Below are 26321 nucleotides of genomic sequence, written 5' to 3'. Positions count from 1 at the left end.
TTAGCTTAGCCTATTATGGCATAACTTAGCAGCTAACGTTAGCCCATTGCATGTCATTGAAGGTCCGCGCTGGTATGTGTAATGAAATTACAATTGCATGTCATTTAAGGTCCGCGCTGGTCTGTCTATAATGAAATGAGAGGAACTCTCTGCACTAAAGCAAGTCTCATGTCAGCCGCGACGTGACAACATATACTCGATGTTCACGATAGTAATTTACTACATCTCACGTAGAACAAGCCGCGATACATCGAGTATACTTGATATATCGCCCAGCCCTAGTTACAGCAGTCATCTTACTTGTTGGCAATGGTAATTTATTTCCCTAGATTCATGATTCAATAGTTTTATTTCAAACCACAGTGTTAGCTAGTGCTAACGTCCACTGTCTGTATAGCGCCATGGTCTCTAGCCAGGCTGCTTTTTTTCTCAGTTGAAAAAAGTTGAACTTTTTGGGCTAAAGCGCAGGCAAGACTGCAGAGACAGGGAACATTAGTGCTAGCTATCTTATATCTGATGATTTATAAGTTTGCTATAGCAATGCAATCATGGGTTCCTTTATGGACGCCGTCATTTGTGAATTGTGTGTTCCTCTGCAGGAGATCAGAGTAAGGCCATGGTTAGACTAGGTGTTTTTGTTTTCGTTTTGTTGCTGAATGAATACGTTTGCTGTCCCAGTTAAATAGAAATGCCGTTTTGAAAACTCGCCGACAACGTGTCATGTAATCTGCGCTGAGCCGTTGTTGCTCCACGCCCATGCGCAGTAGATACCGACATCTGCGTGCCCTCACCAACGTCCGGTTATGACAGAGCTGTCCCAAATAGCTGCAGCTACCATGTGTTGTCAAGTTATTGTTATAAGGACCCCAGTCCAAGCTACAACAGTCTGCATTCCCTTAACAATCGTTTGTATTGAGCCGTATTGTACCCATTCTGCAATCTGTTAAATAAAGTTTACATCCATTAATTCTGCTAGCATTAACGATTGCATGAGCAGCCGGCTAACGTGAGCTAACGTTAGCTACCAGACCCTGTTAGCTCAGAGCTCCTCTTTCAATCTTAAAGGAAAACTCCAACATTTTGGGAAATTTGCTTATTTAACATCTTCCCTGGAGTTAGACAAGAAGATACATACCTTTTTTGTCTCTGTGCGTGCATTTAGCTTTGGGAACAGTCGCTCCGTTAGCATAGCTTAGCTTCATCACTGGAAGTGAGGGAGGACAGTAGCCCAACGTAGGGCTGGGCGATATGACCAAAAACGTTATCGCGATAAAATTATAAAATTATTTTCATATAATTCGATATCGATAATTATCGTCGATATAATGTCTGTCAAGTTTAATTAACTTCTTATGCTGCTGCGAATGTCTCAAGTCGAGTTGATGTCGTCATCAGTCCGCGCACGTTAGCAGTTAGCCGACAAGCGGAGTATCTCATGACAATAAATATGACACTAAAATACTCTCTTCCGCCACAATATATTGAAACGAACTGTATACCCCACACTACTATAAACGTGGCCTCAGAATTCAAAACACACACATACTCGGCACGTAAATATATAAAACATCGCCGTGCAAGCTAATTAGCCTAGCAAGCCTTGTTGTTGATAAGCGGTGTATTCCATGACAATGTGCTAAATATGACACTAAAATACTCTCTTCCGCCACAATATATTGAAACGACGTCCACTGTATACCCCCACTACTATAAACGTGGCCTCAGAATTCACGCCACACACATACTCGGCACGTAAATATATAAAACATCGCCGTGCAAGCTAATTAGCCTAGCAAGCCTTGTTGTTGAGTGAGTCCTACCTCCTTCCGGGTCTACTTCGCTCTCGGCCATCTCCTTCACTGATTGGTTGTTAGCTGTTGTGCGTAAGCACGTCATCACGTAACGTTGGTTGTTGGTTAGTGAGGCTGAACGGAGCCAAGCTTGGAAAATCGATATATCGAAACTTTGCGACCACGTTTCATGTTTATTTCGAGGAAATAATTTATCGCGATAGTTATCGTTATCGTTTTATCGCCCAGCCCTAGCCCGACGTTCCCTACAGGTTTGTTGATATTCTCATTCCTTCAAAGGATCCGAACCGATTGAAGTTTATGGATACCATGACTTAAAATCCTCTTACCTTGACGATTAAAAGCCTCCCCAATTTAGAAAACAGTAATCCAATGGCTGGTATTGATAATATAATACTAACTACTGCACGCTCGGAGCTAACCGGAGCTAACACAGAATCGGACGGTCACTAAAGCAAATATAATGACTTCCTTTCTGGGGGTTTTCAAAATAAAAGAGCGACGTCTATAGCAGCGGAATACGTTTATTTTGTACATTATCTAACGTTAACACGAACCTAAACTAACGTTACAACTAACCTAAAGTTAGTTTAGGTTCGTGTTAACGTTAGATAATGTACAAAATAAACGTATTCCGCTGCTATAGACGTCGCTCATTTATTTTGAAACCCCCCAGAAAGGAAGTCATTATATTAGCTTTAGTATTAGCTCCGGTTAGCTCCGAGCGTGCAGTAGTTAGTATTATATTATCAATACCAGCCATTGGATTACTGTTTTCTAAATTGGGGAGGCTTTTAATCGTCAAGGTAAGAGGATTTTAAATCATGGTATCCATAAACTTCAATCTGTTCGGATCCTTTGAATGAATTAAAATGTAAACAAACACGGCTTCCACGTAGAAATCACTGACTGCGCGCAGAGAGGAGTCGTTAGGCAAAAAATTGTTCAGAGTATATCTGCTTAGAAAACGTAATTGTCTAATTCAATTATTTTTTATTTCTCCACGTGGTAAATACACAGGTCACAACATGTTTACAGGAATGTTTTGGAGTTGTATTTGGAGTGTATTTGGTGACTGTAGGGCACTAGGGAACGTCAGGCTGAAAACCCACCCCACTTCCAGTGATGAAGCTAAGCTACGCTAACGGAGCGACTGTTCCCTAAGCTAAATGCACGCACAGAGACAAAAAAGGTATGTATCTTCTTGTCTAACTCCAGGGAAGATGTTAAATAAGCTAATTCCCCAAAATGTTGGAGTTTTTCTTTATGGTAGAGGGACTGGACAACAGGGTGACATTCACAGGTGTGCAGACTTGAGCATGTGAGGTAAAACATGCACTGGAGCCCGGAAAAGGAGCCGCGCCCACAGGAAGCAGAGATGGAGGGTGTGACAGAAATAATCGACAGATTAGTCGACTACCAAAATAATCGTTAGTTGCAGCCCTATTTTAACAGCAGTCATCTTACTTGTTGGTAATGTCCCTAGTTACAGCAGTCATCTTAATTGTTGGTGATGGTAATGTCCCTAGTTACAGCAGTCATCTTACTTATTGGTGATGGTAATTTCCCTAGTTACAGCAGTCATCTTACTTGTTGGTGATGGTAATTTCCCTAGTTACAGCAGTCATCTTACTTGTTGGTGATGGTAATTTCCCTAGTTACAGCAGTCATCTTACTTGTTGGTGATGGTAATTTCCCTAGTTACAGCAGTCATCTTACTTGTTGGTGATGGTAATTTCCCTAGTTACAGCAGTCATCTTACTTGTTGGTGATGGTAATTTCCCTAGTTACAGCAGTCATCTTACAGGTTGGTGATGGTAATTTCCCTAGTTACAGCAGCCATCTTACTTGTTGGTGATGGTAAGTTCCCTAGTTACTCAGAAAAAATTTATAACGCACATCCTCCATTCCTTGGTGCTGAGCCAAACTGTAAAAACAGTAGTACATAAAACAAAGCGGGGCTCGCAACTCACTTGATGCTCCAAGGTGTTTTAATTGACAAATAACAGCAGTAGATACAACGTTTCGACCGACCCTTCCGGTCTTTTTAAAGTATCAAGTGAGTTGCGAGCCCCGCTTTGTTTTAAGTTCCCTAGTTACAGCAGTCATCTTACTTGTTGGTGATGGTGGTGGCAGAGTGAAGACTCCTGGGTAGAGGTGCTGTGCCATTCACTGCTGGTTTGTTCCAAGTCAAGGTGTCTGTAGGCAAAGACGAGGAACAGAGATGATATATTCTGCAAGGCTAACGCCGGGACCCCACCAGGCACGGGCTTCATGCGAGAACAGCGCTCGTGGCCGTCCACACAGAGTCCGACTTCAGAGCGGGCGAAAAGCGCACGGAGGAAAGCACATTTACATTGGAACAGCTCATGCCTAGTCTATATGCGAAGTCAGTCCCCATTTGAAGATTTTTTTTTTTTAAGATTTCCAGTTCCAGTGTTCTATTATCCATTTTGCATGTATAACCAGTTATTATCTAATTAATTAGAATGTTAGAATTAATTTTAGAATGATGAAATCAGTGTGACTGTACTCCTGAAAAAGTATAGTATGGTTTATTTGTATTGGGAAAGATACAGACACATTAGCTGGTTGAACAACATCTATATGTGTGGTAATAATGCAGATATTGAGTGTATTTCTGTGAAAATGCATGTGGCGCACGCCTCTGAATCCAACCAAAGCAAAAAAATGTGCTTCCCGCCCGCGGCCGGTGTGAACAGCGACGCTCGTTAACATGGGAGTGAAAGTGAAGCGCCTCACGCCCGCCCGCATTCGGTGGGTTTGGGCTGTAACTCCCTTTGGTTCTACAGGGAGAAAAAAATAAAGAAAATGTATTTACCGCCAACACAGAAACGTACCGATGTCTAGTGTCCACAGATCTCCAAGGCGACAGCCACTCATGCCGCCATAGATAATCAAGCGTGACTTCTTGCTCATCTTTTCCGTGTACACCACAGCGGTGTGGCTTTCGCGAGGAGGAGGCAACACGCCGTATGTGATCGGTATGTCCCATCCCACTACGCTGGAACCCGCACGGAGCTCCAACGTGTACAGATCATTTAGGTACCTGTGAACCCAAAAACAGATTCAGATGCACAATTCATGTTTTCAACCCAACATTTCAAGCCTAGTCAGTGCGAATGCATTTCCGAGTCAACGCACCGATTCCTCACATATTTAATTGAAGAATAACTATACCTGGGAATGTTGTTCTTGGGGTCCTCACTGTCATTGGCGAGGCCACCAAACAGATAGCACTTGTTCCCCACGAGGGAGAAGCTGTGGCCCAGGCGGGGGCACGGAGGAGGGCCGTTCTTGGGGTTCTTCGCTTTCAATTTCTTCCATTCCCATCTGCTGGCCTAAATAATAATAAAAAAAATTATAATAATAATTATACTTCAAAAACGTGCCTTTGTTGCATGTATGGATAATAACCAAGTGTTCAAGGAACAAAATCAATCCGATTAAATTCAAGCCTTCTTTCTGTTCACTTGGGCCAAAACAAATATCTCTCAAATGTGCTTATTATATGAATGGACTGCATTTATATAGCTCTTTTATCCAAAGCGCTTAACAATTAGTTCCTCACATTCACTCACACACCGACAGCAGAGGCAACCATGCAAGGTGCCAACCTGCTCATTTGGAGCAATTAGGGGTTAAGTGCCTTGCTCAAGGACACTTCGACACGCTGCCCAGGAGGAGCGGGAATCGAACCGGGAAACTCCGGGTTACCAGACGACCGATCTACCTCCTGAGCGACTGTCGCCCCATGTGATAACAAGAGCGGGTGGCCACTGTCGTTACCTGTAGTTCATAGAGATCGTTGCTGTACTTTCCATACTCCACCATTCCACCGAACACCAACAGCCGTGTGCCGTCGCAAACAAAGCCGTACGCGGCGCAGCCCGGCGGGATGTCACCACGCACAGCAGGGATGAACCACTGGTTTGTTGCTGGAGAACCAAACACAACAACACTTCATGTCAGCACAGGTTTCCTGTTTGTAAACACACTGTGTGTTCCAGAGCCAATCAGCAATACCCAATACGTGACTGCGCTGCCCCCTTCCTATGCTGAGCGGCAACGCCAAAACAGTACACACAGAGTACTTCTCTATGGAGAAACCGTGGCACTCACCTGAATTAAAAGTAGTTTCAAATTCAAACAGGTGGATGCCATTTTACCAAATCAGCGTGGCTGCGAGTGTGAGTCTTTAACCATTTACATACCTAGCTTGGGCGTGGATTGATTAGATTGCTATGGCTAACAAATGCAAATATATTGTAGTCTGTCCCATTGTTCTGACCAGGTTTACAACTCTGTGTCGAGTGCAGAGACTGAATCTGGTGTGGTTAGGAATCCCCATCTATAGCACATTTTATAAATTGCGTTAACAATCAACTAGGTAGGTTCAATATATCCACATTGCATTTCTGAGTAGAACCCACGGAGCTACTACCTCTATTAACAGATCATATTATCAATATTGCTCTTTTAAGGGAAGGTCGAATGAAAATCTAAATCTTCATTGTCCATGGGGCATTTGCTTTGCACAAGGAGCATACAACTCAGTAGACACTACATACATATTGACAGCACATAATCTAGGGAGACTAGATTTACTAGAGGGTCGATTTAGGATTGGATTAGGATCCCCATTTGCTGATGCACGTCGGCTACTCTTCCTGGGGTCCACACAAAATATAAAAACATGGCAATAAATAATATACAGACAAAACAACAATATGAAATTCATATATAGGGTCATTGGGTGTAGCTTAACTTTTTTTCCTTTTAATAAAGCTTGCTGTATTGGGTGTTTTAGTGAGTTCCAACATGAGTCTATATCAACGATTAACGACACAATTGTGTTTAAATAATGTTTAGATGCGAGAGACGGGGCAGAGAAGCACACAACCCTACTCTCAACCAGACACCGTGCCATCCATTTTATTATAAGCGCGCCATTTTTTACTTGTAATAACACCTAGCATCCACTAGAGGGCTCCACGTATCGAGTCAGTCCTGCGAAGGCCAGCTCCAACTCCAACACATTACTTTCCCCCCACAGTCACATCACATTTGACCAACGGACAGCAATTATGTTATTTTGCCTCTAGTCAATTAAAAACATTCAAACATTACATATCGTGTGTTCGCTGAAACTCAGTAAAGTAGTAGTAGATACAAGCCCCCCCCCTTACCTGTGTTATAGACGTGTAATTCGTCAACAATCCCCTCATTTCCTCCTCCAAACACGACCATAAGCTCCTTTATGGCTACAGCTCTGTGCCCGTGTCTGGGCCGAGGAACCGGACCAGACCATCCTAGAACCCGCTTCCACCGCGGCTGCAGAACCGCTCCTGTGGTCCCAGATACCGTGGAACCAGGTGTAGACATGTCCTCTGCGAGGTCGGTGATGAACCGTAACAATATACTGAAAACAGCAAGGTTGATAATGATGATTGTGCCTAAATACACCTCTTGCAGTCAATGGACTGACTCCACATATCACACTGTATATCGCATAATGTGTATTTTGCTGTTACTTAGTACTTCATTTCGTTGTAATGTATTGGTTATGTGCAATGACAATGGTATCCAATAAACTATGGCACTGATCATTTGCTAACGTTAATTCGGGTTGAAAAGCACAACCTTTCAATACAACACGAGAACAGACACTTGTCATGTCGGTGGCACATACATTGCATGATAAACAGAGAAAGCTGTTGTTCAACATCTCAGCAGGTAAATGCTTTGCGACCATTGAATGCAATCCATGGAAGCAGCCATCTTGCAACCAAACAAACCTCCACCGCTGCCAGTCCGAAAAATGGCGGAAGCGAATGAAAAAAGACTAATAAATATTGACTATTACTAACTTTGGCAAATGTTTTGCATGTTCAATGTACATAAACCACACAGGAGTGCTACCAAATCACTGGACGAAACGCAGCACAAACAAACAGAGCGCTGTTCTAAACACACCGCTCTTAAGTAGACGAGACTGCTATTTTCATGCTTCCCTGGGAGTCGCCATATTGTAGCTAGCTAGCTTAGCATTCAGTGTATACCCATTTAACAATTAACTAAAAGCCAGAGAGCCCTTCGAGCGAACGCCACACAGACGCACGATTACGCTCGATGAAGTCTATCGAACACATACGCGATACGTGGGAAAGTGCGCTCGCATTCGCGAGATCCAAGCAGGCTCGCTGGTTCCACCGTGTTAGCTCGCTGGAAGTCGGTCAACCCAGTTAGCTAGCCGTGCTAACAATGTTAGCGGTATAGCTAGCATCTGTCAGAGCGTCGACAGCCTTTACAATCAAATGCAATGCAATTAGTTTGTACTTTGACATGCAATATATACCTCGTTCAAATCTAACTGCAACAGTACTATCGCGCCATAGCTAAAAATAATGAAATCGCATTATTTCAATGTTATTGTGTTTCATGCCGTTGTCTCTGGAAGCAGCCATCTTTTTCCGACTATCGGCCTATTTCTAAGCTCCCACAAGAAAAATGGCCGGGCGGTTTGCCACAACAAAACACAAGAATTCAGAGAACGCGTACTTTTCAAAGCATTTCACTTACTTAATTAGGTGCACTAGGTGCAGTAATATGCGTAGGCGGTCTGATCTCGCAACAGTATCCCAAATTCATTCGATTTGCGAAGAAGTATTCCCTCTCATGCCTGCCTGGAAGCTGCCATCTTCTTGACAACCAGAGGCGGAGGAAAATGGTAGAGGTTTGGCGTCACCCAAAGTCAACATGGCGACACACACCGAATCACAAACATCGTTTTGGACTTAATAGTTTATTTCGACGCGCGTTCTCATTTCGATGCAACACGGTGTATTTTTTTTTACTTCAAGAGTTTTAACTGCATCTTGAAATGTGAATACGCGGATTAATTTAAATGTTATCACATTACATCAACTTGCCCAGTTGTACTGGATACATTGTCCCTTACTAAAGATGGCGACATGCGAGAAGGGATCCTTAATATTTCAGCGTTTCAACATTTTAGATAAGATCACGTTGTGTATTTCTACCACACTCTGTGAGAGATAAGCTATAACATATCGAACGATCATAATATATTATAGATCATTGTGTATAACTTAAATGTACCGCCACGCCCCCACTTCACTAAAGCAGCGCCTCCTAATGAATGAGGTGAGGAACTGAATTACGGTAGACTACTACTAGGCTAACAGACCAAGGCATATTGGTTCCAAACGGATCAGTTCAAACATCAGTCCGCGGACAGCTATTTTTGTAAAATATACGATTTTGTCTCAGGGACTCAAATCTGAGAATATTTGTTAAATCCACAATACCCTAGGGAGAAAGTCGAACATGCTCTTATACTATATCACTCTCAGAGTCATATTCCCTTATTGGGATAACAAATAATGAAATTAAACTTTCACATTCTTCTGGGTATGTCTACTGTCTATCCTCCACGGAATGGACCCCATATTGATTACCACATGCCTAAAATAGCACAGAGAAAAGGACAAACAGTATAATGTATTTATTATCACCACATGCTGGTCAACCTAAAGGGTTGTGTGAAACATTTGGTAAATGGTGCATTTATATAACAGCTTTTATCCAAAGTGCTTTACAATTTGTTCCTCACATTCACACACACGGACGGCGGAGGCAATCATGCAAGGTGCCGACCTGCTCTTCAGGAGCAGTTAGGGGTTACTTGTCATACTCAAGGACAAGGGAATCGAACCGGGAACCTTCAGAGTACCAGACGACGGCTCTACCTCTTGAGCCAGTCACCCATAAAAGGTTCACTGTGCAGTTACATTTGCATAAACTGAAATTAGTGTACAAAACATATTTACTGTACATTTAGTCATTTAGCTGACGCTTTTATCCAAAGCGACTTACAAGTTCTGTACGACAAGCCATCAGGAAGGGCACAACTCTATCAGCTGAGCAACAATGTTCATCAAAGTGTTGAGTGCTACAGTGTAGGTTAGTTTATTAGGACAAGTGCATGACAGTACGGTTAGTTTTTTTTTTTTTTTTTTTTAATTCAGATAATGGTTGAAGAAGTGCGTCTTTAGTCGACGGCGAAAGATTGGACGTGATTCGGCTGTCCTAACTGGGGTGGGTAGTTCATTCCACCATTGTGGGGCAAGGACTGAGAATAGGCGACTTCTCTTTGATGACCCTCCCGGAGCTTGGATAGGAGTAGGTCTGAGGCGGCCAGAAGATGCAGAGCGTAGGGGTCTTGAGGGTGTGTAGTTAGAGACCATTGACCGGAGGTAGGCGGGAGCGGTTCCCTTTGCCGCACGGTATGCTAGGTCGAGGGCCTTGAAGCGGATTCGTGCAGCAATGGGGAGCCAGTGCAGGTCCCTAAGAAGTGGGGTGACATGGGCCGACTTCGGTAGGTTTGAGATCAGGCGGGCCGCTGCGTTCTGAATGAGTTGAAGAGGCTTAGTGGCAGTGGCCGGGAGGCCAGCGAGCAGTGCATTGCAGTAGTCGAGGCGGGAGATGACTGTTGATTGGACGAGGAGTTGGGTGGCTTCTTTTGTCAGGAAGGGGCGGATCCTAATCCTACTCTAGCGAGGCCTTTAACCTTGAACTGGAGAGTCTGGACTGGGCAGATGAACTCAATGGTACACTGGTTGAAGAAACATGGCTTGGTTTCAACGGAAATGTACTGATGAAAAAACAATCCGTTTCGTACATGTTGACTGCAAGCAACGGGTGTATTAGACACATAGCCATAATTTAAGATATAGTTTATGCGTTCGCAAATGTGCTCGTCCTCCCAATCATTAACGTGGTGGCATTCAAGCGATAAATCGCCATATCCGGCTGGCAACCAATGTGTTAAGAATCGACCACAAAGCAGTTAGATTCATGTATTTTATTTTATTTAACATGACCAACAAAATACAGCAGTCAACACAATATAGCATATATATATCCCATGTATATATAAGATTGATCTGGGATTTTATTAATCAATATCAGATTATTCATAATGAAGATCCATTTGCATCAGGACATTTTCTTTTGTGGGTTTTTTATACCGACCCCTAGTTCGTAATCTATTTATATATTTATTTGCATCTATGGAAATCAAAAGGCATGACAAGTAGATGCAAATACACATCAGTAAAACAAGCATGCACATCCTAAATGAAACTATCGTAAAAGGTTTGGGATCAGAACCAAGTATGTACTATACCTAAAATTATTTAGATTTCACAGAATGTGATTAAAGCCTTCATATAAAGATTTAGTCCTGAAGATATGAAAACTTTGAGCCTCATGGGATTTAAGATTTAAAGACAACATCGTGATTGGTCGGATTGAGATTATCCTGGCAGCTAGCCACGCTAGAACTCCCTCAAATATGTGCGTGCCTTCATCAGCCGTCTCAGGCGGCTCTGAAGACCGGCTCTCTTGATGTTTATATCCGAGACCTCGTGCAGCAGCTCCTCCGTCTTCTCCTTGTCCTGCAGCATCTTCAGCATCTCCCTCTGCAGCTGGGCGGCGGACTCCTGAACTATCAGGTAGCGGATCACCAGTGGGACCTGGTCGGCTAGACGCTGGCTGGCAATCTGGTGTCAGGGGGAGGGAACATGTGTTTCTCAAAAGGGTACTTATTTGGGAAAAGGAAAGATGATTTATTATACACGTAATACATTTTTCCTCCAAGTGATGACACGTGGAGGACACTTATTGTATTTACATTTACATTTAGTAATTTAGCTGACGCTTTTATCCAAAGCAACTTACAAGTTCTGTACGACAAGTCATCAGGAAGGGCACAACTCTATCAGCTGAGTAACAATGTTCATCAAAGTGTTGAGTGCTACAGTGTAGGTTCGTATATTAGTGCATGACAATAAGGTTAGTTAGGGTTAGATAAAAAAATATATATATATATATTTGTAACTGCAGCTCAAGTGAATCTATGGGAAATGTAGTGTGACCTTGGCTCTACAGCCTCAAGTGAAGTGATTTCACACACCAAGTAAAGTGAATAAGGCTAATAAATATCTAGTGAACTAAAAAAGATATATATTTTTTTCTTATTACATTAAACTGAGTTCAGCAGTCAGGAAAAGGTCCTATATTCTTCCTCCTATCCAGAGCAGATTTGGCAGATGTAACATTCTTTGTGAAATGGGAGGAAGCTATACAACTTTCACAGCTTTGTGCAAATTGAAATATATAGGAAATCATGGATTGTATGATATATTTCCTATGGCTTTTTCGTTAAAGGATAACAACGGTTATTTTCAACCTTGACTATTTCTCTACCATCTGGCATCATACCAATAGATTCCGACCAAAATGTAGTCAATTGGACCACGGATGAATGAGCTGTGTTCTCCTGGGTGCTTGAGTTGGCTGCAGCTACTCTGTGAGGACATTTCAGAGTTAGAAAGACATATCAGTCTGTTGCTGGGGACATTTTCAGAGTTAAAAAGACATATTAGGCTGCTTCTGAGGACTTTCAGAGTAAGAAAGACGTATTCGGCTACTGCTGGGGACATGTCAGAGTTAAAAGGACATGAACTCATTCTCGTTCTCGTTTTTGAAATCCAAGCGTTGAGCGCCAAAAATGATATATCTGGTTTTTAGTTCCTTTGCAATGACGATTCACGTGGCGCCATGTGAATATGGTCAATTGGATACAGACAGGCAGATATAGCAGAAAACGTATATATATATATATTACAATAAAAATGTATCTGGGAAGAGGGTGCAAATGGAGCGCTAACCTGGTAGTAAGACTTCAGATGGAGCATCAATTCCCTCAAGGTGGCATCGGTTAAATTGACGGTAGAGTGGCTGGAAACTATTATACCTGTAGAGGTTGCACATTTGAAAACGTTGAATGACTGAATTAATGACTTTATTTGACAATATAAAAATAACATGTGACAGAAAGCACAGTCAGGAGATACTGCCAAGGATGAACACAAAAAAGCTCAGAGATTTTCCATTGTGGTCCTTGTAAGGGGTAGGGGAATGAGATGCTTAGACATGCATCATACAGACATGACATCACAACACATCACATATACGATTTACCATAACAGACTCATAAACAAGCAAGGGTGCCTTTTTGCTGAGTGTCTAGGTTAATTATAGTCCCTTTTGAGCCATGTTTTCAGGGTGGACTTGAATCTAACAGTATTGACTACGATTTCCAGGTCACTGGGCAGACTGTATCAAAAGACAGCTGCTGAATACAAAAATTACTCCTTCCCCATACAACTCCTGAATCTGACTGGCACAAAGTCAGTTGAGCTACGCCTAGTTGGGTATGCATGGGTGTCCCTGATTCGGTTGAAGTAGTTGTTGAAGTACACTGGCACTACCCCGTGCATGATTTTGTGAACTAGGCACATCCCTATTTGGTTGACTCTGTCTTCCACCTTTAGCCATCTCATGTTCTCAGAGTGTGATGGGTCAAGGTGGGTTCGGGTAGGTAGCCTTAGTATTACCCTGATTATCTTGTTTTGCGATGTCTGTAGTTTTATTTTCTGACTTTTGGGGGCACTGTTGTACCAGGAGCCACACGCATAGTCATAGTGACACTGTATGAGTGCTCCAGCAAGAATTTTCATCGTTGACTGATCTAAAAAATTTGAGATTCTGGCTAGGTATCTAGTCCTGTTATTGATCTTTGTAAGTGCTTGTTGAGCCATGCTTTCCCCTGATACGCTGTTTTCCAGGACGCACCAAGATATTTCACAGATGTTTTGACGGTGAGAACAGTATCTCCTATTCTAATGTTAAAACCTGGCGATTTTCTGAGCCTGACCTTTGACCCGAATCTCCGCATCTTCCTCTGTCTCGTTCTCCACTCTCTTCCTCTTCAGAATGTTGCTGTATGTGCTGTCCTGGGTGTAGATGATTAGCTCCATCCTGAACTGGGTCCTCAGCATGCTCTCAGCCGAGGCCTCCTTCTCCTGCTTGATGGCTTCCACCTTGGTCTAGATCAGAGACGATCAGTCATAAAGAAGTAATATTATGCCAGATAGATCCGATAAGATAATTATAAGCCCATAGCAGTAAATGAGCATGAAAACGTTACCTTAGCTGCTTTAATGAGATTAGGAAATCCTGCAAAGCTGCTGTGAGCCAGCTGAATAAACGCCTTTTTAACAGCATCTAGAAAGAAAGAACGGACGCACAAAGACCAGTCAGTGACGAAGCAATAAACAAAGGGTTAATGATGCAGGATGCAACGTTTTAAGCGTTTGAAATCCTCTAAAATGTTTGGTGGGGAATTGAGTTTGATGGATAGAAGTTTCTCTGAGAAAACCCAATTATCATAGAACTTTGTCACTGGTTAGCCACGTGATGATGCTTTCAACAAGCTGGTGTCTAGGTGATATACCGAAAATGTATTTTTAGATTAGATTAGATTCAAATGTATTGTCATTATACATCACAAGTACAGTACAACGAAAATAAGGTAGGCATCTAACCAGAGTGCAAATGTAATGGTAAAGTGTGTACAATGTACAGGTGATTAAACTGGATATAAAATATATAAATGAGTACTACAGAGTAACAGTGCTAATCAGATGTATGTGCAGTGTTATAGTATTATTATATACAGTGATACAATAAGACACTATGGTAGTAGTCATACTGGCCAACAGCATAACTAGTAAGAGTATAGGTAAGGGATATGTACAGATATAGATATAGTATAGTATAGTAGACTATATGCAGGTATATACAGACCAGTGGCGGCTGCTGACCCAATATTTTGGTGAAGCAAAAATTATATTTTTAAAACATCCCCCACTGTGTGGGTGGCTGGTGAGTTAAACAATTGGGGAGGATGGAGGGCGGCTGAGTGGCGCAGTGGGCAAGGCGCTTGCCACTAACGCAGGAGATGCTGGTATCGAGCCCAGCTCTCGGCGTTGCTACCGGCTTGGCCGGCCGTCATACTAACACAATTGGCAGTGTTAGAGGGTGGGAAAGCCGGTGGGTGGGGATTGGACATTGTGGACAGCGACTCCTACAGGTCGGTTGGGTGACGCCGGTACGGCGGAAACAGGAAGTATCGGGGGCAGCGTTACCCACGCATTACTCCTCGCCACTGAGAGTTCGAGCTGTTGCGGTGAAAAGATGCGACAGGCTGCCTCCTCGTGTACCGGAGGGGACACGTGATGCAAGGCTTCTATCCTCACTACAGCCGACCAGTGGGAGGCATAGTCTAGCAATGTTCAAGACAGGGGAGGGAGGAATTGGAAATACGAAATTGGGATGGGAGAAAAATAGAAAATGAGGAGAAAAAGTGGATACAAAAATATATATATATATTGGGGAGGATGGGAGAGATTAAAAAAATGAATGTAATAAAGAACTCCGAAATTCAAGCTTTCTTTAACTACAAGGCATTTATTCATCATGATAAAATACATGCTTTACAACAAATGGTAAAAATCATTGTCACCTGTAACCTGTAACCTGACATGCAGACATGATCGGTTAGCCTAGGCATTGTCCAACACCTCTCCTGAAGGCTAACCGGTCATGTCCGCTTCCATTCATTGTGCTAAGCTAGGCTAACATGCAGCCAGATAGCTTTCTACTGAACGCACAGAGAGGAAACTGGTATCTATCTTCTTGTCTCTCTCTGGAGAAGATGATTGATTGATTGAACATTTTTATTAACAGATTGCAGAATGGGTACAATACAGTACGGCTCAATGCACACAATTGTTAAGGGGATGCAGACCAGAGAAAGACTTTCGTCTTGTTTACATCAGGGTCCCCCATCTTCAATTCATCATGACATTTATGACATACACGACATACAGATATACAGTACTGTTACATCCAGACATTTATGACATACAAGATATACAAATATACAGTATACAGAGATCCTAAAAGAAAATATATACATTCGAGGGGGGTGGGGGGTTGACATTTACCGGGGCCAGTTTCGAATTGCAGCCTCCCGTGGGTGCTCTTTGAGAGCGGTTTTGAAGGAGGGTAGGGATTCACATTCTTTTACGGCTGTGGGTAGGGCGCTCCACATTGTTGTGGCATATTTGCGAAACGTGTTTAGTCCCTTGTTTGAGCCGAATCTGGGTTGAACATGATTTGTCGAACTCCCTCTGGTGTTGTGGTCGTGGAATTCAGTGACCTTTGGGAAGTATTTCGACATGTACATGGGTGTATCTTAGTGTGGTGTGTGGTGTAGTGTATCTTGTAGACCAGGCCCATTGCAAGTTGCTGTACTCTGTCGTCTACTCTAAGCCATCCTAGGTTGTCAAAATGGGCAGGGATGAGGTGGGTTTTAGGAGTAAGGTCAAGCAGTAGTCTGACCAGTTTGTTTTGTGATGTTTGTAGTCTTGTTTTTAGGGCTTTTGAGGTGCTTTGGTACCATGAGGTGCAAGCATAGTCGTAGTACCCTTGAATGAGTGCTCCTGTTAACACTTTGATTGCCACGCAGTATGCCCATCCTTATGCCCAGTCTGCAGCGCTGTAACCCTATGGAGATGTTTACCTATAACTTTTTAAATATTATAGCTATATCGACATTACTATGGCCCATTCAACATCGTGGGAACGTTATATTTTTTCATTCATACATTGTTGTGTTAATACCGTCGAGAATATAAGTATGTTTTTAAGGTTTTCTACAGTAATTCCTAAAACGCAAGTTATAGGCCCTGAAGCATATGATAGATTATCGATTGGCATTTATTTCCTATACACGCTATATTAAAAAATTTAAATGTATATGATCGGTATACATTATGCTTCATCATGCGTGAAGGAAAGGGGGGGGGCTGTCGTTTATAATTCCTTGATCGTCAGTAACGGTTGTATGCCGTGACAAATAAAACTCTTGACTTGACTAGTATGGGTTGATATGTTGATCAGATGGTTTGCAGTGAAATGAATAAACAATCGGGCTGAATATAACGTTATATTCCTCTTACCGTTCGCCGATGAGACTGGAGGAAAAATATTCCTTTTGACGTCGATCTGCTAGATCCATTTCCCGTTTGTATGATGCAATAAACGCCTAAATCATATTGATTATTGCGCTTCGAAAGCGATCCCATGCACTCGAGTGTGTATCTAGACCCACGTTACAAGATATTACTGCCGGAGGAATTTCCTCGATGCACCAGCGCCACTTCCGGTTTGGCTTAGAGTGTAAATCGCCCGATCATCCACCAGGCGGCGGTATTGAGGCGTTGCAATATCAGACAGGGTCCAGCTGCAGTCCCGGAGGGAGGCTGGATGAATTATGAATGCCATGGCGAAAAATTTTAATATTGATCCCGTTTCTGGCGCACAACCATAGGCGCCCACTTAACGGAGCAGACGATGCACGGGCTCCAGGACTATTGAACTTGGGGGAGCAAGCTTGTCTCTTTGCTCCCTCACTTTTTGATCATATCATATGATATAAATATCCCCCCCAATATATAAATCGTATCGAACCATAACTACGTAATTTCAATCAAATTAATAATACGCAATGACACTTAATAGCAAGTTTTTAAGTTTCCAAAGATTGTGTGACCCCCCCACTTTAATGGTTTGATCCAGTGCCCACGGGCCACGGTTCGTCGGCATGACGTATACGACATGTTGGGGGAGGCGGCTTTTTCGAAAGCGTTTGAAAAATTCAGGCTGGATATTGGATAACATTGTGACTCGTGAGGATTATTCTTCGGCGTTTACATCAAAATGGAGCAAATCATCACGTAAGTCGAACACTGTGACTGTATACTAAATGCGCAAACAGATTGAAACTGAATATTTCTCGTATGGTGACCACGGGTCAGTCGACTACACGCAACGTAGCAGTAGCATGTTGTATTTGTGTACCAAATAAATGCTGTTCGCTCTACCTCGAGCTACCGTCTCTGACTCCCATCTCTCGGCACTACACTGGTGACCCTGACGTTGGTCTCGCTGAAGTATCAGGGACCGAACCGAACATGGCAAACGATGCCGTTATTATTCGATTGCCGGAGTTTTGGGAGCATTCTGCGGCGGCGTGGTTCGCTCAAACAGAGGCGCAGTTCGCACTACGAGGGGTTGACGACGACGCCGCGAGATATTACCACGTCGTCTCGAGCCTCGGGAGCACTACAGCGGCGAGGACGGTAGGCTTCATAACAGCTCCGCCTGCCCGGAATAAATATGAGGCGTTTAAGACGCACCTACTCAGAATATTCGAGTTGTCACAGTCGGAGCGGGCCCGACGCTTGCTGGCTATACGAGGCTTGGGGGACAGCAAGCCTTCGGATCACATGGAGATGATGTTAAACCTGCTAGGTGCAGAACGGCCTGATTTCCTGTTTATCGAACTGTTTCTCAGGCACATGCCGCCACACGTGCAAACGGCACTGGCCAATACAGCGACTGCTGATCCCCGTGCTTTGGCAGAAGAGGCTGACCGCTTCTACCTGGCCACTCGACACTTTGCCCCAGGGCTAATAGCCTCGACATGCGGTTACACGCCGCAGGGGGGAGGGGCGAGGAAGATCAGGAGCAGCGCTGCCGCAGGCCTGTGTTATTACCACGCACGTTTCGGCGCGAGGGCGACAAGATGCCGTTCCCCTTGCACTTTCGTCATAACGCATAAACGCAGACACCTGCGCCCAGTAGCAGCGGTGAGCGCGAGTATGTCGAACCGGCTGCTTTTCATTAGAGACACACTCTCCGGTTGCAAATTCCTCTGCGACACCGGTGCTCAGAGGAGCGTCCTGCCAGCTACGAAAGAGGACACCGCCGGCGATGATAGAGGTCCACGCCTGACGACCGCCAACGATACCCCTATCCGCACCTACGGTACAAGGACCGTGGAACTGTGTTTTGGGGGCCAGCGGTTCACGTGGGACTGCATCACGGCCGACATTTCGTTCCCACTACTCGGGGCGGATTTCCTGGGTGCACACGGTCTCCTCGTGGACATTAGACATGGCCGCCTAATAAATGCACAGACACGGGCTTCGTTGGCATGTGTCCGCGATGAGGCGACATACGGCGGCCTTCTTACAGCTTTCACTGACCACGAACCCCTCACGACGTCTGAGTCAAAGGTGGCGGAGCCATGGTCGGCACGACAAGAGCTCACGTACGATTCCGAGGGCGCCGCGGGACACGTCGCCGAGAAGCCCAGCGTCGTCATCGGAGCTGTACAGCCGGACCTCGACTACGTCGACAGGGGCTCGGAACAGGCCTCCGACCACGACATCCAGGCCCTCGGGACTGCAGATTCCAGTCTACGCCTGGAGGACGTCGCGATTGGTCACTCGGGTCCGACGCTGCTGAATGACCTATCCACCGGACACCCTAGCCCACAGGCCCCTGGGGACTGGCGAAGGCTCGCCTTTGAGGTGGGGTACAACCACCACAAGATTGAACCCGCCCACGTAGACATTTCCCAGCCCGTAGAGCTGGCCCTCTCCCCCCGCCGAGGCCGTCCGCCGTTACCCCGGGACCCGCCGACGACGGAGCCGCCGTTGGCCTCGTCGACGTCTGTGCCCCCGGGTGTCGGGGGGGACGCGGGCGCTTGCGCCGCCCCTACCTCCCCGCCCCTGGCTTTCCGCACTCACCGTGGCCGGTTCATGCCCCCGGGCGCCGTGGAGGGCGCAGTCGCTTGCACCGCGCCCCCGGTTGTACGCTCACGCCGCGGCCGGGTCGTTGTCTCTCCCCGCCGTGGAGGTTTTGACCATGGGTGAATTCTGGGGGGGCTTGTGTAGTGATTGTTAATGGTACATAATTCACCCACGGAACTATTGTTAGGAACAAGAGTTCCGCCCGAACATTATAGGAGGTGGCACTACCTGCCACCACGGGTCAGTCGACTACACGCAACGTAGCAGTAGCATGTTGTATTTGTGTACCAAATAAATGCTGTTCGCTCTACCTCGAGCTACCGTCTCTGACTCCCATCTCTCGGCACTACAGCATGTTCTTTTAAACTAGCTTGGTTATTTAGTGTGCAATTATTTAATAAAATTATGGAACACGAATATGCTTTTTGAATGAATGAATAATGTATTCTAATCGTAGACTGTAGTTTGGTGTTGTTGTTGTTGTTAGCATCATCATACATTATTATCATCATCCGGAGAGCCAATATCATCCCTTATTTTACAATGCTGTTTGTATTTCCTATCTTACAATACCAAATTCAAATTAAGCAATAGCTCACGACAGGCGTTGTCCAACCCGACACAAGGCGAAGCTGTGATATAACCATATACCATATTTCATATTTTACTAGGTCAGCCGATGATGGACAGATTATGTTACCACGTCCAAAATCAAATGCTTTAAAGAGGACTGTTGTTTATCGTGCCATCAATCATTGGAATAACTGCCCACTGAACATAAGTAAATTGAATGTGTCTTTCAAGTACCACCTAAGAATACACTACTTAAATATGTGAGCAAATACTGTTCACGTTTGGGAGTGGAAATACCTACTGTAGGAATGTAATAATGAAATATTTACTCATGAATGTAATAACCTTTTCTGAAAATATTCATGTCTACCCATGAATGTAATAACCTTTTCTGAAAATATTCTGATGTTTATAAAGATGTCTACAATGTTTTACTGTTTTTAGATTATCATTGTTAACACATTGGTTGCCAACAAGAAATCTCGTTGTCGGCCGCCATGCGTTGGTTGCCAATAACGAGATTTCTCGTTATTTAATCGTTATTTCTTTTATTAGCGATATCCATTCATTTTTCATCCGTCCAGCCTGACATTATCATTGGGAATGGCTCTGAGCTCGAAAAGGGCAAATACCGCCCCCTATCGTCTCCCGGATGGTAATGCACATCATTGGATTGGATTGAGTGAAAAAGTGCATCAGAGAAAAACACTGCCCCAGGGTTTCCCCACCTCTGGCAAGCAGTGTCGTGTTACCAGATACACTGGCGAGGCTGGAAGCAGCTTGGATCATGCGTTTCGGACTATAACGTTGGATCAATAAACGCGATAAATATTTGGAATGACGATCAGGAATTGGATTCATCTTTTTGCAGAACATCTGATCTGAGGTAAGGAATCTATGTTACCAGTTTTGGGTTAATCAGAGTTGTTTTTCACAGATTTCACAACGTGTGTGTGTGTGTGAGGTGTTAGGCGATGAGCGCGGCGTGAATAAATGATTTTTCAGCCCGCTTTTGTATCGTGCATAAGAACACAAATACCTTCGATAATCTAGCGTTTATTTGAAAACTATTCATAAATCAGCCGGAAAAGGACAACGTGTTTTGTGTATTCCAGTAAATGGCTATTTTCGCGGAATTTCTCTGAAATTACTAGAACTCACCGAAACTATACTCGTATTCAAAACGGTATAAAACGGAAATGTACTGATGAAAAAACAATCCGTTTCATACATGTTGACTGCAAGCAAGTCATTGATAAGTGTCCAATTATCTAGCAGTCACCGTCAGTGACTAGATCTCCCCATTGGAAGGGTGCAATCCGGGTTTCAATCCGAACTAAAGGAAACAATTCAGACTTTGCTTGAATGTTATTTATTGAGGATGTCATATCCAAACACTCAAGCACTCTAATATTACTAGCACACAGCCACCGGGTGGTCAATTAGACCAGGGGTTCCCAAACTTTTCAGGCCAGGACCCAGAAAATAAGGCGTCAGAGAGCCGCGGCCCAATGCACATCGTCAGGCTTTTTTATTTTTTATTTTTTTGCCATGCGACCGGTTTTTTAAGCCAAATATCACTTCAATCCTATTAAGTTAGTTCAAGTTAGTTATTCATTTATATGTGCTATTTATGAGAGGGCTAACTTGTTGCAAAATAATAATGATAATAATAATAATAATAATAATAATAATAATAATAATAATAATAATAATAATAATAATAAATAATAATAATAATAATAATAATAATAATAATAATAATAATAATAATAATAATAATTATTATTATTAATAATAATAATAATAATAATAATAATAATAATAATAATTATTAATAATAATAATAATAATAATAATAATAATAGCCTCATTAAAATACCATTGTTGTTTTCAGCGTTTTATGTGCATAATCTGTTATTTAGTTTGAAATGTTCGTTGAAATAAGTAGATTTTTCGTTTTTGTTTATTTATTAAGTTAATATAAAACCATATAGTCACATTTTAGAATACAATAGAATATAATTTTAGAATACAACTAGAAACACTGTCCTGGCCTGCTTCTAAGTTCAGTGGCCTGACAAAAAATAAAAAATAAAAATTAATTGTTTATTTTATTTTTTTTTAATCATCTCGCGGCCCACCCGTGGCTGCTCGAGGCCCACCTTTGGGTCGCGACCCCGACTTTGGGAACCACTGAATTAGACAGCAGGTAACTAGTCACTAGTTAGTTAGTTAACAGTCAGATAGTAGTAGTCAGTAATTATTAACCTATAATGTAAATGGGAAAGAAAACAACATTCAATTAGCCACATGTGCTATGCATATACAAATGATAATTTCGAACATAAACAGCGCATACAAGAGACAACAATGCAACATACCGTTAGCCAGTTAGATCGCCTACGGGTCTTTTCTCATTACAGGCCTATGGCTACGAGTGTCTCTTAAATAGTGCGTCACGCAGAATCAGCCCACCTGTTCACAGTTTCCGTCTCCTGGAGTCCCACAGTCTGCAGTAAACGCCCACTAGGTGGCACCAGATGATAAATAATACTTGTATAATAAGTGCCTCTATAATAATAATAATATCTCTGTAGGAAGGGCGCTGGATAATTCTCCAATAAGCGACGGGTGTATTAGACACATAGCCATAATTTAAGATATAGTTTATGCTTTCGCAAATGTGCTCGTCCTCCCATTCATTAACGTGGTGGCATCCAAGCGATAAATCGCCATATCCGGCTGGCAACCAATTAATTGTGAATTGTGATTGTCATATGTATCTCATGTATTGTTATGTTTTGTGTTGTCTTATTGTGTGGACCCCAGGAAGACTAGCTCGCCACTTAGGTGGCAGCTAATGGGGATCCTTTTAAACAATAAACAATACCACGGCCTGAAGTGAGCTATTGCTTTCATAAAACAACAACCAAGTATGGCAATGCAGGAACTTAAAAACCGGAATCTGGCAACTACTAAAGAGAAATGGGAGTACACAAGTTCAAGTTCAACTCAAGTTCAAACCTCTGTTACTCTATTTCATTAGCACTAAAAGTGATTATCCTTTTTTGCTTTAGTAAAGGGGAACTATCTTACTATTTCTTTCACTATTTGGGCAATTTTACACAATTCCTGTGAGTCTATGGAACACATCTGTACGTTTTTTTTTCAAAATAATTCATTGTGGGCGCCCCCCCACTCTGTCTCCCATTCCTCCTCTGTCTCTCTCTACTGGACTGCCCAGTAGCAATAAAGCGATAAAACGGCAAAAAAAATAAAATCTTTAAAAAAAATTCATTGTTTTGTATTTCTAATCAAGTACTCTAAAACAGGGGTTCCCAAACTTTTCAGGCCGCGACCCAAAAACAACGGGCCAGAGAGCCGCGACCCCCACTATTATAGGAGGTAAAAAAAAATAAAAAAAATTATGAATGGAAATGTATGGTTGAAACATGCACGTTCAAACGCACACACACCAGTACATAAATCCACTGACACCAATGATGAAGGACCACAATGGAAACAAGCCTATGGCTTTATTGCGTTTTATGAAATCCTATTGGTAAATGGAGAAAATGTATACCTGTTTTCATATTGTGATCCAATGTATATGTGTGATTTTCCATTCTAAACCAATAAACTATTCAAAAAAATAAGCATTGGAGGCTTTTAACCAGGGCCGGACTGGGGAAATCATTCAGGCCAGGAAATAGTGCAAAATATAGCCCCAGTTAGGCCACTTTTTAAGCAGGGGGTCTGGGGGTCCCCCACCAGGACATTTCTTGTTACAAAGACTTCATTTCCTGCATTCTGGTGCAGGCATTTTTTTTATTTGTACCCTTTAAATGCCAGTGTTTGTGATGGCATCACAAATTATTGTTAAAAAACAGGCTAGCATATGGATGATTAGCAACAACACTGATTTAGATGGATTTTCAGTTTTTTTGTAATGTCAGATTGAAAATAATACAATCTTTTATTCAACTTCAGCCCTGATCATAACACCACATATACATTTTATAATTCTAACCCTTTAAATGCCAGTGTGTGTGATGGCATATATTTGCAATATATCAAATGCAAAGTAGATTTTTCTGGGGGGGATTATTACAGGCTAGCATGTGTCAATGATTAGCAACAACAGTTTTTTGTAAGGGTCCCGCCTCCACCCTTTGTGTGTGTGTGAGAGCAAGAGAGAGAGAGAGAGAGATAGTTCTCCAACTTGTGTGAGTTGCAGTGATCTCCTGGTTGTTCCCCACATAGGTGATCTAACTATTGCGCTGCTGCAACTAGAAACACTGTCCTGGCCTGCTTCTAAGTTCAGTGGCCTGACTGCAACAACAACAAAAAAAAGTGTTTTTTTTCTTTTTTGGATAAAAAAATAAATAAAAATGAAATCATCTGGCGACCCCCCCCCCCCCCCCCCACGCCGGCTCGCGACCCTCCTGTGGGTCGCGCCCCCGACATTGGGAACCCCTGCTCTAAAACAGCATTTTTCCACTTCAAGATTTCAAGCTGTTTACTCAGAATGCGATTTGAGTGACAGACCCCCACCTGTAGCTCCGCCCATACTACTCTACTAACGTCAAAAGTGAACCTAATACACAAACAAATATGGCTCAAGCATACGTTTTCGAATACAATACAATCCACAAAGGGATGACACCGAAGCAGGTACCCATGCCATACGATTTTGGGTATAGAGAAAAATGACAGGAAGAAAGAATAAGATTGCTCTCACTCCGTCTAACTCACACACACACACACGGTGGTTGTACTAACGTTAGATTTTCTTGGCGGAATAAACAGAGCTAAGATAACCCCCCCCCAAACACACAAGGAACATAATCATTAATTCGCAATACACACAAGTTGGTCTACATATATACAACGAAGCACAGAGCTAAGATAACGTTAGCTAAGCTAGCTTGCTCTCTCACTCTGTCTAACACACACACACACACACGGTGCTTGTACTAACGTTAGATTTTCTTGGCGCACACACACACACACACGGAAGAGTACCGTAATACACAAACGGATGAATGAACGAGGTCCTACTGCTAATTAACTAATTACGACGTACTGTATGTACTTACTGATTCAATGCTTTCTTTCTGTCCCGAAGACTTGGTATAGGCTAGCTCCCTTCTTTAGCAACAGCCAGGAAATCACGGCAGCATTATCCTTCGTCTTTGCAAAAATCCAAAAACGAACTTGGCCCATTGCTTGTGGAGCATGATATCATTATCACCTTATGTTATGGATGGATCATCACCGTTTGTCCTCTTCCTCTTCATAATTAATAGTTCGCCATTGTAGGCGATCGCCCAGCTGTAGAATGGGGAGCTCTCAAGTCGGCGACGACGACAAATAATAATAATTATATAATAAATAAATAATAAATAATGTTACCGCCTCGGCCGGTTTGACTATAGTATTTTTATGATTTACCATTAGTGCTGAGTCCAATGTAGTCTGGTGAAAACGCACGTTATCATCCATAAGTGTGATTGTTGATTTTGACGTCAAAGGTACGCTAAGTTTCAGATAATAATAATAATAATAACTTTATTTGTATAGCACTTTTCATACAGAAGTTGCAGTTCAAAGTGCTTCACAACAGTAAGCGAGCATGAAAAAGATAGAGAGGTAGCAAGGTAAGGTAAATCACAGTGTTTCACATTATGATCTAGTATCCCAATAGGTTCTCTGTTTACAGTTTCATTCAGTAATACAAATAACAAAAATAGTTTAAAATGATTCGGTTTCATCAGTAAGAAGTAAAAAGTGTGATAAAATTGTTCAATTTTGAATTACAACAGAGCAGTGCTCTTAAAATTACAGTGCATCATTATAGTAATATTCCACAATTAACAGATGACTCACTTAACAATTAACAGAAACAACTAGGGATGCTCGATATTGGCTTTTTTACCGATACCGATATTCCGATATTGTCCAACTCTTAATTTCGATACCGATACCGATATCAACCGATACCGATATATGCAGGGTTTCCCCCCAAAAAAACTGAATAATTTCAGGTAATTAATAATTTCACTGGATGCATTCAAAAGGCTTTCTAAATGTAAGCATTATCTGTGCAAAATATGATAATTAAAAAAGTAAAAATTAACATTACATATCTCTTGTTGTTGAATTAAACCAACATGCATACTTTTGACAATAAATAAAATAAGAATTGGTTCTTACTTGCTTGCCTGGGTAAATAAAGGTTAAATAAATGTAAAAAAAAAATAATAATAATTTTTTTTTTGTTTTTTTTACCGATACCGATATTTTCCGATATCAC

At 42.6% G+C, this 26321-nt stretch overlaps 2 protein-coding genes across 7 annotated transcripts in view; both read right to left on the bottom strand.

Annotated features, from left to right (window-relative positions):
• Positions 1 to 8544, bottom strand: part of hcfc1a (host cell factor C1a) — a 75250-nt gene extending 66706 nt beyond the window's left edge. For 4 of the 5 annotated variants that reach the window (XM_084316945.1, XM_084316947.1, XM_084316948.1 and 1 more), the window contains exons 1-6: positions 8415 to 8544; positions 7022 to 7254; positions 5622 to 5770; positions 5013 to 5173; positions 4673 to 4881; positions 3926 to 4010 (exon numbers count right to left, since the gene is read on the bottom strand). In XM_084316945.1, coding sequence (XP_084173071.1) covers positions 3926 to 4010; positions 4673 to 4881; positions 5013 to 5173; positions 5622 to 5770; positions 7022 to 7217 — 800 coding nt within the window. In that variant the 5' untranslated portion in view covers positions 7218 to 7254; positions 8415 to 8544. Of the gene's footprint in view, positions 1 to 3925; positions 4011 to 4672; positions 4882 to 5012; positions 5174 to 5621; positions 5771 to 7021; positions 7255 to 8190; positions 8327 to 8414 lie in introns of those variants that run through there. The other variant, XM_084316946.1, reaches the window with a different exon arrangement.
• A 2145-nt stretch (positions 8545 to 10689) lies between these two features.
• Positions 10690 to 26321, bottom strand: part of LOC311229990 (interferon-induced GTP-binding protein Mx-like) — a 103174-nt gene continuing 87542 nt past the window's right edge. Inside the window, exons 12-15 of one of the 2 annotated variants that reach the window (XM_084316115.1) lie at positions 13912 to 13988; positions 13639 to 13810; positions 12590 to 12675; positions 10690 to 11419 (exon numbers count right to left, since the gene is read on the bottom strand). In XM_084316115.1, the coding sequence (XP_084172241.1) occupies positions 11195 to 11419; positions 12590 to 12675; positions 13639 to 13810; positions 13912 to 13988 (560 nt within the window). In that variant the 3' untranslated portion in view covers positions 10690 to 11194. The remainder of the gene's footprint in view (positions 11420 to 12589; positions 12676 to 13638; positions 13811 to 13911; positions 13989 to 26321) is intronic. The other variant, XM_084316114.1, reaches the window with a different exon arrangement.

The sequence above is a fragment of the Notolepis coatsorum genome (genome assembly GCF_963971535.1).
Source record: "Notolepis coatsorum genome assembly, chromosome: 6".
In the NCBI taxonomy this organism is placed as follows: Eukaryota; Metazoa; Chordata; class Actinopteri; order Aulopiformes; family Paralepididae; genus Notolepis; species Notolepis coatsorum.
This window is presented reverse-complemented; position numbering and strand designations above follow the sequence as displayed.